We start from the raw sequence: 16,378 nt of genomic DNA, 5'->3' as shown, positions 1-16,378 counted from the left end.
TTGAGCAACCCGTGGGAGTACAAACAAACCAGTTTCTTTCTCTCATCATTGCTTCTAGATTAACTATGTTGATTCTCCTTTTCCTGTTTCTTAATAGCATCTTGGGCAGATCTTCTAATGTTCCTGTCACTTTAATTTATTAAAGGTCCAGCCCCATCTAGGCTGGTCCATCTAATTTAAGACTAACCCCTTTCTCTCCCCTGGGCAGGGCCTGGACTTGGCTCAGGGGAGCAGGAAGAGACATAGTCTGTGCCTGTACTCCTCTCTACTTTCCTCACCAGAGTCCCTTTCTCTTTTTTCACAGGGTCAGAAAGGAGAAATTAGGGGAAAGTTTCTCTTAGCCGTGGCCATTTCTTCTCCAGCTATGAATGTGCCTCGTATGACAGGCATCTAGATGCCAGCTCTCGTGTGGGTGCACTGCAGGACTGCCCCCCGCACCGTTCCCTAATGTGTTCCCTTTCCAGATCTATACCTGACACCTCCACTCAGCTACTGTCCCAACCCTACGTCCACAGTCTCGAGCCTCTGGGGTTTCCTCATCTGCACGTATCCCTCTTGGGAAACACGGGAAAGGCGGCTCATGGCCATTCACCTTCCCCCATGTCCCCCTGGAAACTCCTGCTGGAGGTGCTGAGGTGTCCCCTCTCCCCATCCTCTGTCACTCACTATTCAGTTCTCCATTCCTCCAACTCCCAGCCAGCTAGCACATGGGCTAATCTGAATGACAAATCCAGCTCCAGGGAGAGGAGGAGAAGGGGCCAGCAACCCAGGTCTCTGGTGACCTCCCCTCCCTCTCTCTCCTTTCCCCCTCCCTGGTCCTCCACTTATGGAAACTGAGGAAGGGGGTGCTGGGTGATGTTTGAGCCTAGCAGGACTACTTCAGCCATCTCTTAATAAATCCTGTAGGCAGATATGTCCAGCCCCAAATTGCTTCTTCTTTGTTTTAGAGTGTGGGATACTCAAGACCCCTTTTTCCTAAGTTATGGTCCAGTCTCCAATTTGAAAAAGAATAAAGTCCACCCAACACCCTTAACCCACGATTATGGTCTGTCTCTCCACTAAATACAAGATCCATGAGAGCAGGTGCTGGGAGTTTTATTTCCCACTGAGTCCTTGGTGCTTAGGACAGTGTCAGGTACACAGGTGGGGCTCCACAAATATATAAAGAGCAAAAGAAAAGGGCCTTCTAGGTCCTAAATGATCTGAAAGGATGGCCAGTGTAGTCAGGTGGACCAGTCAGCTCCTTTCCTACTGACTCCTGCTGTGAGGCTCTGGCCACGGATGCAGACTTTTGCTTCTGGCCTCTGGATGCTCCCCTGGTCTCTGTCTAGTTCTCTACAGAGGCGGCTGGTCTGGGTGGGGAGGCAGACCTCCATGCGGGTGACTTGTGAATCTGAGAGCCTTGGAGATGCTGCAAGGGCTGCGGGCCACATCAGAGCCTAAGGGGGAGGGGTGCTCTTCTCGGTTCTCAGTCCCTCAGAGGCAACGGCTCGGGGCTCGGAATGCGTACAGCCCAGCTTCTCCAGTGGAGAAGCTGGAGAGACAGTGCGTTTCTTCTGCAAAGAGTGTCCCCCGGGGCTGGCCCACCCCTACTCTGTGATCACCAGCCAGAAGCACATTCTGACCAGACTGTCCTCCAGTGCGGCCCGGGCCTCGGTGAACAGACCACCAAGGGCCTCAGCAGGGCCTCCCCCACTCCACCTACCTCACTGGACTCTCTCTCCATGGCTTCCTTCCAAAGCCTGGGGCGGGCCCCTGCCCCCGGGCCTTGTGGCTTTGTCTGAGCAGCCTGCAATTAGAGAGAACAGGGAGCTCCCCTTCCCAAAACACAACAGGAAAACAAACACATCTTGTGGGTCAAAGGCAGAAGGGAACCAGAGAGTAAGTGTATGGGATTGAAAAAAGAAAAAAAAAGCATTTTTTTCCTCCTTTCATGCCAAGGTGTTCAGGAGGAAGACAGAGGAAGACAGGAGGTCAAAGGAGGAAGAGATCAGGCAGCAACTGCCAATCCCTGGATTCAGCAGCCAGAGTGGGTTGGAGGTGGTGCAGTTCAGTCCCCCGGGGCCACGAACTGTGGCACCTGGGAGCCCCCACTCACTCAGGGTCCAGAGGGTTGGGCACTGGGCTGGGTAATAGGGTGGCCCCGGGGGGAGAGGAAGGGGACTGTGCTCTTGAATTTGAGGGTGATCGGGGTGGCTGGGGTCAGGGCCTCCCAAGTTTGGGGCCAAGCCTCCATCCTGGGAACCCCTCATTATGGGAGGAGTGGGCCTCAGGGTTGTGCCCAAAGCACCTCGGAGAAGATGCCCCAGGGAGCTGCAGGAGCAGGCTGGAGCTACCCCCCCCCCATCCCCCCGCCCCGGGCAGCCTTGGAGCCCACGGTCCCTTTTACTTCTGTCCTGCTTCCATTTCCTGCTATTGCCCGCTGCTCTGGCAGACACACTCCCCTGGAAAGCTGTTTCCAGACTAAAATACTTTATTCAAGAGAATCTGGCTTGACGGTCAAACAGCCACGCGGGGGTAGCTTGCTCCATGTCCAGCCTGGGGCCACTCTGCCTGTGTCCCTGGGAGGGGCAGGATGGTGACGCCTTAGCCGTAAAGAACAATGTCCCAGCACAAGCAGTGGCAAGATGTGAGGCCAGACCTAGGGGACAAGGAGTGGCCAAGGCCCCCAGGCAACCACTGTTCTCCAGAGCTGAACGTTCTGATCTCCAGGGGCAGAGCTGCTGCCAGGAAGAGGGTGCAGAGCTGCTGCCTGCTCACCCTCCCAGCAGGGCCACTGGGAGCAGGCTTCTCCACTCCCATCCCAGCCAGGGGCTCCCCCAGCAAGGGCTGCTGGTCCATGAAGAGCCCAAGGCCGGGGGGGCAGGCGGTGGGTCTCCAGTCCTTCCCTCTCCAGCCCCCTGGTGACCCCCGGAGCCTCTGGGGCCTGGCCTGCCCCTCACAAAGCCACACGTCTTGCTTCTTCCCAAGCTGAAGCCACGTGGGTCTGTCTTCTGTCTTTCTCTCACGTTCTGTTTAAGGCACTGAATTCCTGAGGGTCCTGTCCCTCCCTGCCCCTCCTCTTGGAGGGAGTGAGTCATTCAGCAGGGATACAATTGGCTAATAAATAGAGGGCAGGTGCCAGCAGGGAGGTAACTGAGAGTGTGACGGTAATAAATACACGAGCTGGGTGTGGGGTCTCTCTCCTCCGAGGGGCTGGTTACCTCCGGGGAACAGTATCGCCGCACCTGCCAGAGACCAAACACAGAGAGGGGGTATCAGCCCAGTGTGGAGTGTGGGGTCCCTCCTATGGGAGGGGGGGACAAAGCCAGAGGGGGAAGCTTGGACAGGGAGCACGGGAAGCCTGGATCTCTGCTTGCACGAGGCCAAGAAGCAGCTAGGAGCTACCACCAAGCACGCACCCAGGTGCCCAGCCCCGCGCTAAGCACTCTCTCATTTACCCTTAACAATATCCCATGAGTAAGGCACTATCATCCTTTCGCAGATGAGGAAACTGATGCTCAGAGAGGTTAAGAAACTTGCCCAAGGTCACACAGCTAGTCAGAGACGAAGTCTACTTTGAACGCAATTTGGCTCCATGCACCAATGCCTTTGCTTACTCTGGGACAGCAGTCTTCAAACGAGGATATGGGAACCCCTAGGTGTACATGAAGATTGTCCAAGGTGTATGTACTGATGGTTTTAAAGGAATTCGTTTTCAGCCTTCCCATGTACTCTGCCTGAAAACTGTCTGTGTGAGAGGTCCGCTTCCCCCATCTTCCCCACCTGAGGTCTGCTTCCCACCATCTTGTTCCCAGTTGCCCTTCTCCCTTAGGAAGGAAGGAAGCATCTTGTCCATTCTAAATCCTGTTACAGTGCTTTTCCCCAAGGTAAAAAGTATTCGAGGGGACACTGAGTAAAATAACCATCTGAGACGTTGTTGTAGGCATTGAGAAAGGAAATATGGTGACTGACTGGGTAACCAAGCATTTTGCAAGTGGGGTGGTTTCCAAGTCTGCTTTCAACAAAATTGAAGAACAGCTTAACCGAATTGTCAGTTAATCTGTCATGAGAAGTAATTTTTGTAGCAGATCACCCTGAGGTTTTTGGCAAACGACTTGGAAGGAGTTCAAGTGATTGAGTGACATCCAGTCCCATTTACCTATTTATGTGAACATGGTTTTTCAGTCTTTTCATCTATAAAAAACGATGCACTGGAATGGAATTACTATTGAATCCTGCCTCAGTCTGGCAGGAGGTAACATTCATTACTGAGTTCATTAACTAATTGAAAAGAAGTAGCTGCATCCATCTCATTGAGGTGCATTCCCAATAAGATTGATTGTACTTTTGCGTTTAGCATCTAGTAAAATATGATGTATCTGTGCCGTTTTGATCAGTTGCTACTACTAATAATTATTGTGTTAATTCATTCCAAGAGAAAATTGAATTTCGAGTTTTCTGCTCACAGGAAATTTAAAATAATTCAAACCATTGTTGTGGCAGATAAATATGACAACGTGATACATAAAAGACAATTGAATATTAAAAAAATACTACATTAGGCTGAAATTCTATGGGGAAAGTAAAATGGAAAGACAAGTTCGAGGAAAAAAGAAACAATGGAAATATTCAACTATTAAAGGAGAGTGTTCATATATTTTCTTTTGTTGCTGTTGTTCATTTTTTTATGAGTGGATGATGGTGAGTATTAAATTAGGATGGCTTATTCCACGGGATACATTTGGAGAGTGATATAATGGCTATATATAAAAATATTAATATTCGTGATAAGCCAGCAGTTACATCCTTTGCAACTATTTACAATTTTGATGAAAAAGTTCAATGTCAACTTAAAAGTGAACAAGGGAGCGCATGAGTTTTAAAATTTCTTTCAAGAGATTCCCGAATGAAATGTTTGAAGACTGCTGCCCTAGCAGATAGAGGACAGGACGCTTTCCATCTGGGGCTGCCCAGCTGGGGAGCCCTGTACTGACTACACTGCCAGCTCCTCCCCCAGTCGCTGCTTGGGCCCAGGGGAGAAATTAGGGCCATGTGACTGCAGAGGACCCACCCAGAATCCTCCCCAGCATCCCTATCTTCACAGAGTGGGGTGGAAGTCTCCGCTCGTGCAGGGGTGGGCTCATGGGGTAGGACTTGGTCAGCCCCAGTCCCATGGCGTGAAATGATTTCCTGAGTCCTGTTGCTGGAAGGAGACAGGCCCTGAAGGAGAACCGTGGTGTGACTGAGTTACTGTCCATGTGAAATACTTTATTTTTACTCTTTACTCTCACAGATTTGGGTTTTCCCTTCTCTAATCCTGCTCTCCCAACACTCAGGCTTGGACTCCAGCCTAGTCCTCCGGATGTGAAGCCAGATGGGCAGGTAACATGGAGAGGGAAAGGGAAGCAAGTGGACCCCAAGGCTCCCTGGGAGGGTGGAAGAAATATTGGTCTGGGAGCCAGTGAGGGGCCACCAGGAGGTAGCCCTGGCTGTTTTTGGACGTTTTAGCACTAGAATGTAAGCCCTGTAAGAGCAGGAATCTTGTTGGTTTGCCCACTGACATATCTGGCACACAGTAAGTGCTTAGTAAATGTAGAATGACTGAATGCTTGGTGGACCCCCTGACCCCTCATTCTACACACAGAGAAAAACTTGGCTCAGAGAGGTGACATGACCTGCTCAAGGCCACACAGAAAGTTAGAGCTAAGCCAGCCAAGAAGCAAGGCTTCCCGGTTCTGGTCCTGGTTCACCTGCAGCTTCCTAGGCCCTAGAATGTCTAGGCTGTGGTCCCCGACCACTGGCTTTGTCCCTCCCCGACCACTGACCCTGATGGCAGGTCTGGGCTCCCCTCTGGCCCAGCCTCCTTGCCATCCCTGGGCCCCCCGTGCACTCACAGGTGGCAGTCTGTGTGTCTCTGCTTCTCTCTCTTCCTCTTCCCCCTGCCCTTGGGTCTCCTCCTGTAATAAGCCAAAAGCGTCAGGACAGAGTGGCTGGGGGCCCCCACGCTAGGACAGGGGCTGGCAGGCCTGAGAACAGCCCGGTGCCCCAGCCAGGCTGCTTACCTTTCTGGCTTCATCTTCTCCCGCAGAGGCCTGGGAAAACAGAGAGGAGCAGGGGAGAATCAGGAAAGCAGTAAGCGGGGGCTCCCCGCACCCCCGGACATCACTGGCGCTGGTCGTGTAGTTGGCACTGAAGCCACTAGGGGGTAGCATGGAGCTAGTTAGGGAGAGATGCCCAGAGGCCTGGGGGCTTCCGCTCCCACGCTAGCCTCTGGTGACCCCACCAAGAGAGGTATGAATGTCCTCTTGGGGGTCCTGCCCACACCCTCTGCTCTCCTCTGCCTCTTGGCATCAAATCTGGGGAATGAGTCTGTTCTCTGCTGCCTTTCTTTCTCTGTTCACCTCCTTCCCTCGCGCCTGTCCTTCCTTCCAGGGTGCCCTCTGGGGAGTTTCCTCGCTGACAGTGAATGAGGGGCAAGGCCACCTGTCAGGTGGACATCGCGCCAGCCCCCACCCTGGGGATGTGTGCGGTGCAGGCAACAGCAGGGGGTCAGGGTCAAGGGTGGGGTGAGGGGAGCTGATTGAAAGCCCCACAGTCACCTGTCCTGGCTCTGCCTCCGGGGGCTGTGGCTGTTGACCCAGAAGAGAGAAGAAAGGTGGCCCTGTTGCCCAGCCCTCTGGAAGGGGACAGGGCCTCAGTCTCCCCTGGGAGCCAGAGCGGGGGCGTGGGGCGACAGCAAGCTTTGAGGTCAGGGAAGGCTCCCTAGGCTGGCCATCTCCCTTGGGAGCCAGGGCAGGGTACCAGCGCCTCCTGGGACTGCCTGGTCATGTCTCTGCCATCTGGGACCAGTCAGAGACACTCCTGGACCCTCGGTCTTCTCATCTGCCTGCCCCGACAGAGAGGCTGTGAGGGCAAAGGTGATGTGGAAGGTGAAAGGTCACTCTCAAGCACTGTGCCCGGGAGGGTTTGTTACTGAACTGTTGTTATATGGCCAAGCCCTGGCAAGGGGGGGACAGGAGGAAACAGATTGGGGCAGGGCCTCTAACAGCGGTACAGGTCCAAGAGGGGTGGCCAGAGCCCAGGACACTAGGCAGGACCAAGCCCAGGGCAGTACTGGGGCTCCTGGAGAGTGTGGTAACGGCCACGAGAGGTAGCAAGAAAGATGGCAAGCTTAGGGGTTAGACAGGCTGGGGTCCACTCGCTAGCTGTGGCAAATCATGTAACCGTAGCAAGCCTCAGTTTCTTCATCTGTAAAATGGGATGACAATGGTACCTGTCTCCTAGGGTTGTTAGGTGAGCTGGGACTTGGTCTGTCTTGCTCACCACGGTATCCCAAGTATCTGGGACAGTGCCTAGCATACAGTCGGTGCTCAATGGATGTTTATTGAATAAATGAGAAAACACAGTCAGGTGCCTAATGCGTGGTGAGGCACAGAGGAGATGCACCATAAATGGTGGTCCTCCCCCTCTTCCTGCCCCAGGATAGGGCTCAGGACCTCTTGTCTGGTGCCTCCGTCCATGGCCCAGGGGTATCAGGAGAGCACCTGAGCCCATTTCTCTCTTCCCTGAGCCTGCTTGGCAGTGCCAGGCCTGCTGCTCCTGGTAACTGATGTTCAGAGTACCGTGGGCACCAGCAGCAAGATGTGCTGGTGACGGGCTCTGCCAGGTGGGGGAGCGACTTCAAAGAAAGCCCCTTCCCTCCCACCAGGGCTTGTCCGTCTCTGCACGCTTCAGCCAGTTGACCCCTCCCGTGGGCACCAGCCTGGCCTAGAACTAAGTGCAGTCACTTCTTCCAGGGCTGTGGCAGCTGCCTCCCAGCTTGAGGAGGGAGATGGCGTGCCCTTGAGCCTGGCAAGTTTGGGAGGGACCCTGGCTCCCTCCATCCCTGTGGTTTCTCAGCAGCTGTGCTCCAGCTGCTGGGGCCAGCTCCCTGGGCAAAACTGGCTGATGGGGAGACACAAGCAGCTGCCACTGGTCCCCGATTTCCCTGGTCTCCCTCAACTAGGAAGCAGGGACGGGCAGCCCCTGGCTGAAGCTGCCAGGCTCGTGGGGGCTGTCCCTGCCACACCCGAGGACCCACCTGCACTCGCAGCGCACGTGCTGAGAGAACGTCAGCTCCACATAGGAGGGCCGGTCCCCAGAGCGGATCTTCAGGAGCTGCGGGGAGAGGAAGGTTGGGTGACTGGATTGGGGGTGGCCTGTGGGTTTCCAATACTCCCTCCAGCCTCCCCTTGGATGAGGACCAGGCTCCCTATTTCACACCAGCCTTGGGACTACACACCCTCATTTCGCTTTGAATGTGGGGAAAATAGCCCTCCCGCCGGCATGTGGAGCTGAGGGAGGCCCCTGTCCCTCCCGTCCCAGGGCCACCAGCATAGCAATAGTGTAGGAAGGGGGCCCCTGCTCTGGAGGCAGCGAGACCTACGTTCAAAGCTTGGCTCTTCCACCTGCTGAGCAAGTGAAATAACATCTCTGAACCTCAGGTTCCTCATCTGTGAAATGGGAATATCACTTGGCCCCAAGGATGGAACGTTGAGGTAACATTTCTGAAGCACCTAGCACAGTGCTTTTGGCATCATTCAACTAGTGCTCAAAAAACCATTGCGGATGTGAGTGTGTAAGAAAGCTCAGGGCACGAAATGCCAAACGTCCCTGGTATAAACAGGGACATCTTGAATCTGAACAGATTTCTTTTCCCACCTCAACCAGATATCCTAGGTCCTGGGGCAGGTCTAAGCCAGAGGCTGAGAAAGGTGGTAAGGGAGGAGGTGAGGGGGCCCAAAGCTGGGGCAGAGGTTCAGGAAGGAGGGGCACTGTGGTAAGAGGCTGGGCCTGGGCATAAGTTCCAGTCCTGTGACCCTGGCCTGCCCTCCTTCCCTCCCCGGGCCCCCTCGGGGGCAGGTTCTGTGGCCCTCTGCGCAGCACGTGGACGGAGGAGCAGGCCCGGACACGAGGAGGGGAGCCTCCTTACCTGCATGGTGACATTGACCGTCTCCACTGGCACACAGTGCAGGTTCTCATCGCCACAGCAGCCCGTGCAGCGCAGCAGGGAGACGCAGGACGGGCTGAACGTGTGTTCCACCTCGCTGGGGTACTCAGACACGATGTCCACCAGCCTCTCCAGGGCCCGGCAGTAGCTACGGCCCCACACTTCCTGGAAGGGCACCACTGCGAGAAGAGGCACAGGCAGCTGCGTCAGGCCAGGCGGGGCCTGCTCCTTGAAGCCCAGGCCCTGCAGGTCCTCCCAGGTTCAGCCCACACCCCTTCCTCCAGGAAGCCCCCAGCCTATGTGAGCGAGCTCCCCCTGCCTGCTCTGAACTCCTGATGTGATCCCTCTGGGATGACAGCGGGGCCTCCAACTCGCGTGCCGGATGGAAATCCCAGTGGAACGGAATGTCTCAGTGTCTTGAGCTCTCGGCTCTATTCTCAACTCAGGGACCCGCATCTGCCTCGGGGCCTTGAAGCTTCGAGGAGTGTGCTCTGGCAGCTCCCCAGGCCCTCTGGATCTTTCTTAGCCCTGACCTGGTGCTTCCTCAGTCTTGGGGAATTGGCAGAAAACAGTCCATTCTGCAAGCCTGGCTCGCAGAGTCCCACAGGGAGGGTTAGCCTTCCCCTTAGTCCTTGTTTCCTGCCCCACTCTGGGCCAGCTCCTCTGCCTGGTGGCCAAGACTGCAGCCAGCAACGTGCCCCATTCCCGCGCTCCATTTCGGTCAGGCCACCCTCGCGAGAGCTCGGGGCCGCGTCACCCTACTTCCCACTTAAGGTCCATGCTCCTTGCCCCCTTCTTGTTTCTAACCAAATAAAGCCCACTACCCACCTCCCCAGGCCCGCCTCCCTTCCTCCTCTCCGAAGCCTTCTCCTACTTGTCCAGCATGAACAGATGTTCCTTTTTTGAGCATAACTCAGCCCCAAGGGCTTGCCTTATCTCCGTCACTGGTGGCTCTTATCTTTTTTACAAGCAAGTTGAGGCTCCTTGAAGACACGGACCCAAGCACCCAGTAAACACAGGCTAAGTAATTACTGATTGATTAGATGATAGTTGGCTGAAGATTATCAGGGACATGCCTGACCCCCACGATGTCCTGGTGGTCTTGACCAGGATCTCCTGGGGGCTGATCTGGAGTCTCTCAAAAGACTCTGCTCCTTCAGGGCAGGGCCTGGGGCCTGGCCCCAAACAGAGGCTCACAGGAAGTGAGTAGCCAGAGCCAGGAGACCTGGTTCCTGGTCCTGGCCCTACACTGGCTGTGTGACCTCGGGGAGTTCGCTTCACCTTTCTGGGTATATCAGTTTCCTCAGCTGAGGAAAATGAAGCAGGTTGGGAATCGATGAGTGCTAAGGGCTCTCCCAGCTCTGACAGGCAGTCCGTGACTCTGTGCACACAACCCAGCCCAGCTGTGAGCAGAGACACATCTCCACTCCTGGGTCATCCTGCCCTGTACCTGATGGTCGTCCTCAGCTGGTGGGGGAGGAGGACAGGGAAGCTGGGCCACGTGGGGACGCTGCAGCCTCTGCCCTAGAGCAATGGCCTCTCCTAGCAGCCCCTACTACCTTCCATGTCCCTTCCTAGGAGGCAGAAGGGGCTGAAGTCCGTTCTACTGAGCCTATGAGGACGTGAGTCTCAGGGTAATCTCAGAGGAAAAATAAACTTCAGCCCTAGCAGAGGCCCTCGGGAAAAGCTGCAAGCTGGTGGAAAATACCCAAGAGGCAGTGTGTCCACGTGGAGCTGGCTGAAGCGGCCACAGAGCAATAAACTGTGCTTATCTGGGCGTCTGCTGCTCTATTCTGCCATGTCTGCTTAGGGGGCACTAGGGCTGGGCCCGGGGATGGGAGGGAGACCAGAGACCTCCCTGATCCTGCCTCTCCAGGCCACTGGGTCACTCTCCCCGGACCCAAGTGGGAAACAAGGCCCTCTCCTCCAGGCAGCCCAAAGCCCCAGGGAAGCCAGCCTTTGCAGGGAGAGGTCAGAGGAGCACCTCGCTATTGTAACTTTTGTGAGTGCGTGTTTAGTCTCAAACCTTCATAAGCACTACACGACTCTGAACATTTAATCTCTGCCTTGGAAAACATAAATAAGAGCAGAGGGATAGCCGGCTGCCAAAGTGCCACAGAAGGTTCAGGGTCCTGCCCCGGGACCAGCCATCGGGGACGGGGAGAGCAGCAGAGAAGGGGCACCCCGTCCCCCTACCATCCCGCAAGCAAACTCCACCCAGCTGGGCCATGGGGCCACCTCCAGGTTAAGCAGAGCCGCGGGGCCTAGGAGGCAGAAGGGATTTCCTTTCCCCTCACCCACCATGCAGACTGCGGCAACAGGACCCAGGCTCCGGGCCCGGCCCTGAAGCCCACCGCTTTCTGGGCCTCATGGCCGGACGGTGTTGGAGAGGGCTGAGAAGGAGGTAGGCTGGGTGTGGTTTACCTGGCAGCCACCAGGAAAGGGGGCAGCTCATTCCTGGGGCTGCTGTCTGGGTGTGCGGGAGAAACAGAGGGGGCTGGAAGAGGGGCTGGCCGAGCGAGTGCTGTGACCGCTCCCAGCTGTGGGCTGAGCCCCTCAGCAAAGAGCTCTGCTCAGCTGCTCCTGAGAGCACTTCCTTTGGCCCCAGACCTGCTCAGAGGCCGGGGTGGGGGGAGAGGAACGGGAGGCTGTGGCCGAGGCAGGCGCCTGTCTGCTCCCGGGGCCAAAAGTGGGCTCTCGGCTCTCTTGCCAGCCCTTGGGCAAGCCTCCCATCTGGCTCCAGCTCCTACCACCCAGGACAGAGGAGACCCCATATGGGAAGTGTTTCATCCTGAGAGCAAGCTCCTGGGGGGCCACTGGGAGGGTGGGGGGACAGGGCTGGGCCGAGCCACTGGCCGCCAGCCTGAGCCCAGCAGGTATGCTCCTGGTGGTCACAGGCGGGGCACACACCCAGCCTGCGGCAGGGGACACCCTGCTCAATGCCTGCTCAGCTGTGAGCCGTGGAGAGGCTCGGTGCCACATGCTTCAGCCCTGCCACATGTACTGAAGAGTGTCCAAGGCTTTGGGTGACCCCAAGGGCCTCTCTGAGCCTCACAGCCTTCATCTATAAAACGTGGAGGGGCTTCCCTGGTGGCGCAGTGGTTGAGAGTCCACCTGCCGATGCAGGGGATACGGGTTCATGTCCCGGTCCGGGAGGATCCCGCGTGCCGCAGAGCGGCTGGGCCCGTGAGCCATGGCCGCTGCGCCTGCGCGTCCGGAGCCTGTGCTCCGCAATGGGAGAGGCCACAGCACTGAGAGGCTCACGTAACGCAAAAAAAAAAAAAAAAACCACAAAAAAATGTGGAGAATACGAGTGCCTTCCTAGTTCACAGCTTGTGGTCAGCACAGAGTTACAGTAAATGCCTGATAATATGACCATGAATAGTAATAGTAAAAAATCAACGCCTGTGGCTGAAAAGCACAGACCATTCTGTCTCTTGTCTGGTGTTAGGAGCGAATGGCATTTTCAGGATTTTGATAACTGGGGTCCAAAGCTCTTTCCCTGGTCATGATACAGGCTCCCTAATTGATCAGGATGACAGGTGAGCTGCCCTAATGGATCAATACTTCCCGGGTCGCTCCTCACCCGGGTCCCTGGGAGATATATACTCCTGTGTCTCCTCCATGGAGTCAGAGAATCCTACAATCTGAGAAAAAGAACCTTAGATATCATGTAGTTTAATGCTCCCATTTTATAGATGATGGAACTGAGGCTCAGACTTCTTTGATAGCTGTTATCTGAAATATACTAAAAGCATCAAAAAGGCCATGGGGTGGAGGTAGGTGATGGGTCTCTCTCTGCCAATCCCAGAGGGCAAGCAGGCGGAGGGAGAGGATATCAATGAAATCAACGTCTGCTACCACCCCCACCTTCTCAGTGCCCAAGGGGCCTGGGACTCAGCCATCAGAGCATGGCCAGTCCCACGAGAGGCTGGTTACCAGGCAGTAGAGGGAGGGTGTTCCCAGCTCACAGAGGTCACCACGCGTGTGCGTGTGCATGTCCCTACACGCTCCCTTTCTTCCGTGGGAAGTGGTGTGTGGCCTGGCTGCACGTCTCGGAGAAGCAGGGAGGGAGGAGCAAGGCAGGGGGCCTGGCATGGATCTCCTGCCTTCTGCACGTATGTCTCTTTGGCAAATTGTCTCACCCTTTGAAGATTCCCCCTTGATGCAACCCTGGGTGAAGAGTGGTGGAGGGGCCAGGGAAGGCACAATTCATTCTGTCTGTTTGTAATCAATGGAAAGGCCTCGTCAGGTCCCTGAAGCTCCTCCAGGGCTGGCTGCTGGGAAGGTCCTCTTGCCCCTCCCTGTTCCTCTTGACTGCTGGCCCACTGCATCCAGCTCATAGACCCCCCATTCTGGCCCTTGGCACTCATTGCCTGCACTGCCCTCCAAGACCCCATCGGCCCCCTTACATCATGCTGGGAAGGGGCTCCGATGAACCCCAACCTGACGAATCCTGGGTAAACGGGCCCCAGCCCTGCTCTCTGTGTGCTGGGTGACCCTGGCCCAAGAAGACACCTCTCTAGGCCTCTGGGTCACAACGGGGGGATCTCTCAGGCCCTGCCAACTCTGCCGGCCAGGGCGTCAGCCAGCTTGCAGACTCTCCTCAACTCAGTATCAGCCTGCACCCACCCTTCACGCCAACCCTTCCCATCCTCTGCAGAGGCCCAGGAGGTGAGGACTTGGAGTGCCGTGCACCGGCCCCTCCAGCCCCGCCCCTCCAGCCCCGCCACCGTCCCCTGGGCTCAGGAAGCTTACCTTCCACCTCTGATGAGCCGTTCGCAGGAGACAAGGCCCACTGCTGTGGACAGAAAGGTGTAGAGATGAGGGAGACCACCTTGGGCCTCTGCGCTCTGGGGCCCAGTGGGTCGGTAAGATCATAGAGGCCCCTCTGACTCTGAGCTCCTTCCCACCCGCTGCACACACTCTGCCCTGTCTCAGAGATGGCTCCTTCCAGGTGCCACGAAAAACTCAAGGGACCCTGAGTGGGTGGGGTGTGGGTCCCACCCCCTCTCTGGCCTCAGTTTCCTCATTTGGAAAGGGTGGGAGGCTGGAAGCTTTTGGAGACCCTTTGCCTGCTCTGTCCCAAAGATCTGGCGATCCTTTGGGGTCTCCCTTCTACCCAGCCCCCAGGCAGCCCTGCTGGGCCCTGTGCAGCTCGCCTTGGCTGGGTGCCAGAGCCCAGAGGGAGGCAATCAGCTGGTGAGAGCCGAGGCGCTGGAGCGGGTGGCGCCAGGAGCCGGTGCTGCCGGTAAAGTGACACCTCTGACCAGCCCTGCAGCAGGCAAGTGGGCGGCGGGTGGTATGGCCCTTCCACCCCGTGGAACTGCCCAGCCCACCCACTTCTGGGCTGGGGCTCGGGACTCCCAGGGCGGTGGGACAGCGCAGTGGGAAGGGAGCTCATTGGCTTTGTCAGGATTTCACTGCCCAAGCTGGCTCACGGCCAGACTCACCAGCTCCTGGGAAAAGGGCCCTGCTCACTTCCCCAGGCCCTGCACTCAGGACCTCCGGCTGCCCATCCGGGAGACAGGGCACAGTGGGACCCTTGTCTTGCCCGCAGCCCACCCAGGAGCCCTGGGCTCAGCCTGGAGCCTTGGTGGGGGGCAGGGCCCAGCCTCCCCACCAATAGTCTTTTCAGCCGGCTTTCCCTCCACCAGGCCAGGTCAGAGGTCCTGGGGGCGCCTGCCTGGTCACAGGGCCTCGACCCTGACCACAAGGCCAGGGACCCGTCTGGGATTAGTGGAGAGATGCTTTTAGCAAAGCCACCAGGGCTCCAGGGGCCAGACAGGAAACCTCCCTCCCTTCCCTGTGGCTTCCCTGCCCCCGCCAAGACAGACCCCGGAGCTGAGGTCTGGGGCAGCCTAGCCTGCGGACTCCTCCCAGACGACGTGGTCCAGCCTGGCTCCTGGGAAGTGTGTGGACATCCTTGGAGGTGCTGCTCCCGGGAGTGGGTCTGTGATTTCAGAGCCCCCTGTTCCCAGTGCTGGGGGTGGGAGGATCAGGGAAGCCAGGCTGCGGGGTGGGGGTCTTACCTGGGGGGGCACAGCAGGCAGCGCCAGCCCAGCCAGGAGCTGCAGGAAGCAAGTGAACAGCCTCATGGCAGGCATCTTCTCAGACGTACCAAGCCAGGGGGCTCCAAGGGAAAACCACCATGCTCGTACCCGGGGGGAGCCCCTGGCACAGGAGGACAGGAGCTGAATGGGGGGCTGGGTGCCCCCCTCACTGCTGCCCCGAGGTCCCTGTCGGTGGCCCGAGCATCCTCTGGAAGCCCTGGGGATTCTGGAGCCCGCAGGTAAGGCTGCGGCTGGGGAACCTGGTGTGGAGGTCCCGGCAGGGCCGGGCGGTGTAGGGCAGGCGGGTCCCTGAGGAGGGTCCGTCGGGCGCCCAGCGCGACCCCAGGTCCTCTCGTGGCTGGCGAGTGAAGATGCAGTTTCTTCCTCAGACAGCAGCTCCCTTCTGGGACTGAAGCTTGTCGGCCGCTGGGTTTCAGGGGCCGCGAGTGGGGGCGGGGCTGCAGGCCCGCCCCGCCCACCGCCGACGAGGCTCCAGACCGGAGTCCTAGGGAGCGGCCGGGCGCCGAGCGGGGCCAGAGGCCGGCCGGGCGGCGCGGACCTGAGCGAGCTCGGCCAGCGGTGCGTGGAGGGGGCCTCCAGACGCGGGCTTCACCGCCCGGCGGAGCCCAGCCCGCAGCTTCTCCCGGGACGCTCGGAGCCCGCTGCCCGGGGCGCCGGCTGAGCCAGACAGCACCCAGTGCCGGCCCAGGAGAGGGGCCCACAGCTTGGCTCCCGCTCTTCCAGGCCGGCCACCTTGGGCGGGGGCAGCCAGGTGTGGAGCCCAACGCCTGCGAACAAGGCTCCTGACATTAGGCCTCTGCAGATATGCAGCTCCAGACCCCCAGGAAGGCAGCGATTTGGTCTGGTACTTCATAGCGCCACCTTATGCCATCCCCATAATCCTCAAGGGTGAAAGAATGATCAACCCTATTCTATAGATGAAGAAACTGAGGTTCCAAGACTGCCCCTCCCTGTATGTGTTGTACATACATATGTACTCCTGAAAAGTGTGTGTGTGTGTGTGTGTGTGTGTGTGTGTGTGTGTGTGTGTGTAACATACAGAGACAAAACCCATGCCGTGTGGCTGTCTCTTCAGCCCATGCACCATCCTCCTGGCCAGGCACTCGGACGGCAGGGACCTGGCTGGGGCTTCAGCACTATTTCCTCTTGTGGCAAGCAGTTTTCCAGGCCCTGCTTGCAAGCAGGCCACATGTGGCTTGGAGAGTGGCCTACTAGTGCAGCATTTCCTTCTGGTCCAGGGAGGAGGAGAAAGTGCTCCAACATGGCAGGGGTCTGCCGGAAGGGGTCTGTGTGTGTGTGTCTCTGTGCCTGTGTGTGGGCATTCGTGTGCAGT

The 16,378-nt window shown here is 57.4% G+C and overlaps 1 protein-coding gene across 3 annotated transcripts; it reads right to left on the bottom strand.

Moving 5' to 3' along the window:
* Positions 1-2,455: 2,455 nt before the first annotated feature.
* On the bottom strand, positions 2,456-15,467 carry PGF (placental growth factor). Of its 3 annotated transcripts, XM_067028073.1 has the most exons (8): positions 15,004-15,467; positions 13,730-13,772; positions 8,954-9,150; positions 8,063-8,139; positions 6,045-6,074; positions 5,877-5,939; positions 5,054-5,202; positions 2,456-3,227 (listed from the first exon to the last, which is right to left on the bottom strand). In XM_067028073.1, the coding sequence occupies exons 1-8, from the start codon at positions 15,076-15,078 to the stop codon at positions 3,100-3,102; spliced, it is 762 nt and encodes a 253-aa protein (XP_066884174.1). In that variant the 5' UTR covers positions 15,079-15,467; the 3' UTR covers positions 2,456-3,099. The 3 variants fall into 3 exon arrangements, with proteins under 3 accessions (XP_066884174.1, XP_058911916.1, XP_058911918.1); XM_059055933.2 differs by lacking the exon at positions 5,054-5,202; XM_059055935.2 differs by lacking the exons at positions 5,054-5,202; positions 5,877-5,939.
* Positions 15,468-16,378: the final 911 nt, after the last annotated feature.

The sequence above is a fragment of the Kogia breviceps genome, chromosome 3, assembly GCF_026419965.1.
Source record: "Kogia breviceps isolate mKogBre1 chromosome 3, mKogBre1 haplotype 1, whole genome shotgun sequence".
Taxonomy (NCBI): domain Eukaryota; kingdom Metazoa; phylum Chordata; class Mammalia; order Artiodactyla; family Physeteridae; genus Kogia; species Kogia breviceps.
This window is presented reverse-complemented; position numbering and strand designations above follow the sequence as displayed.

What these genes read in the sequence shown, in the direction of transcription:
- PGF (XM_067028073.1), bottom strand. Translation starts at nt 15,078, where the DNA reads ATGCCTGCCATGAGGCTGTTCACTTGCTTCCTGCAGCTCCTGGCTGGG. An exon ending in CGGTCAATGTCACCATGCAG is followed by an intron (nt 8,140 to 8,953) that starts GTAAGGAGGCTC and finishes CTCTCCCCGCAG; the next exon opens with CTCCTGAAGATCCGCTCTGG. An exon ending in CACGTGCGCTGCGAGTGCAG is followed by an intron (nt 6,075 to 8,062) that starts GTGGGTCCTCGG and finishes CTGTTTTCCCAG; the next exon opens with GCCTCTGCGGGAGAAGATGA.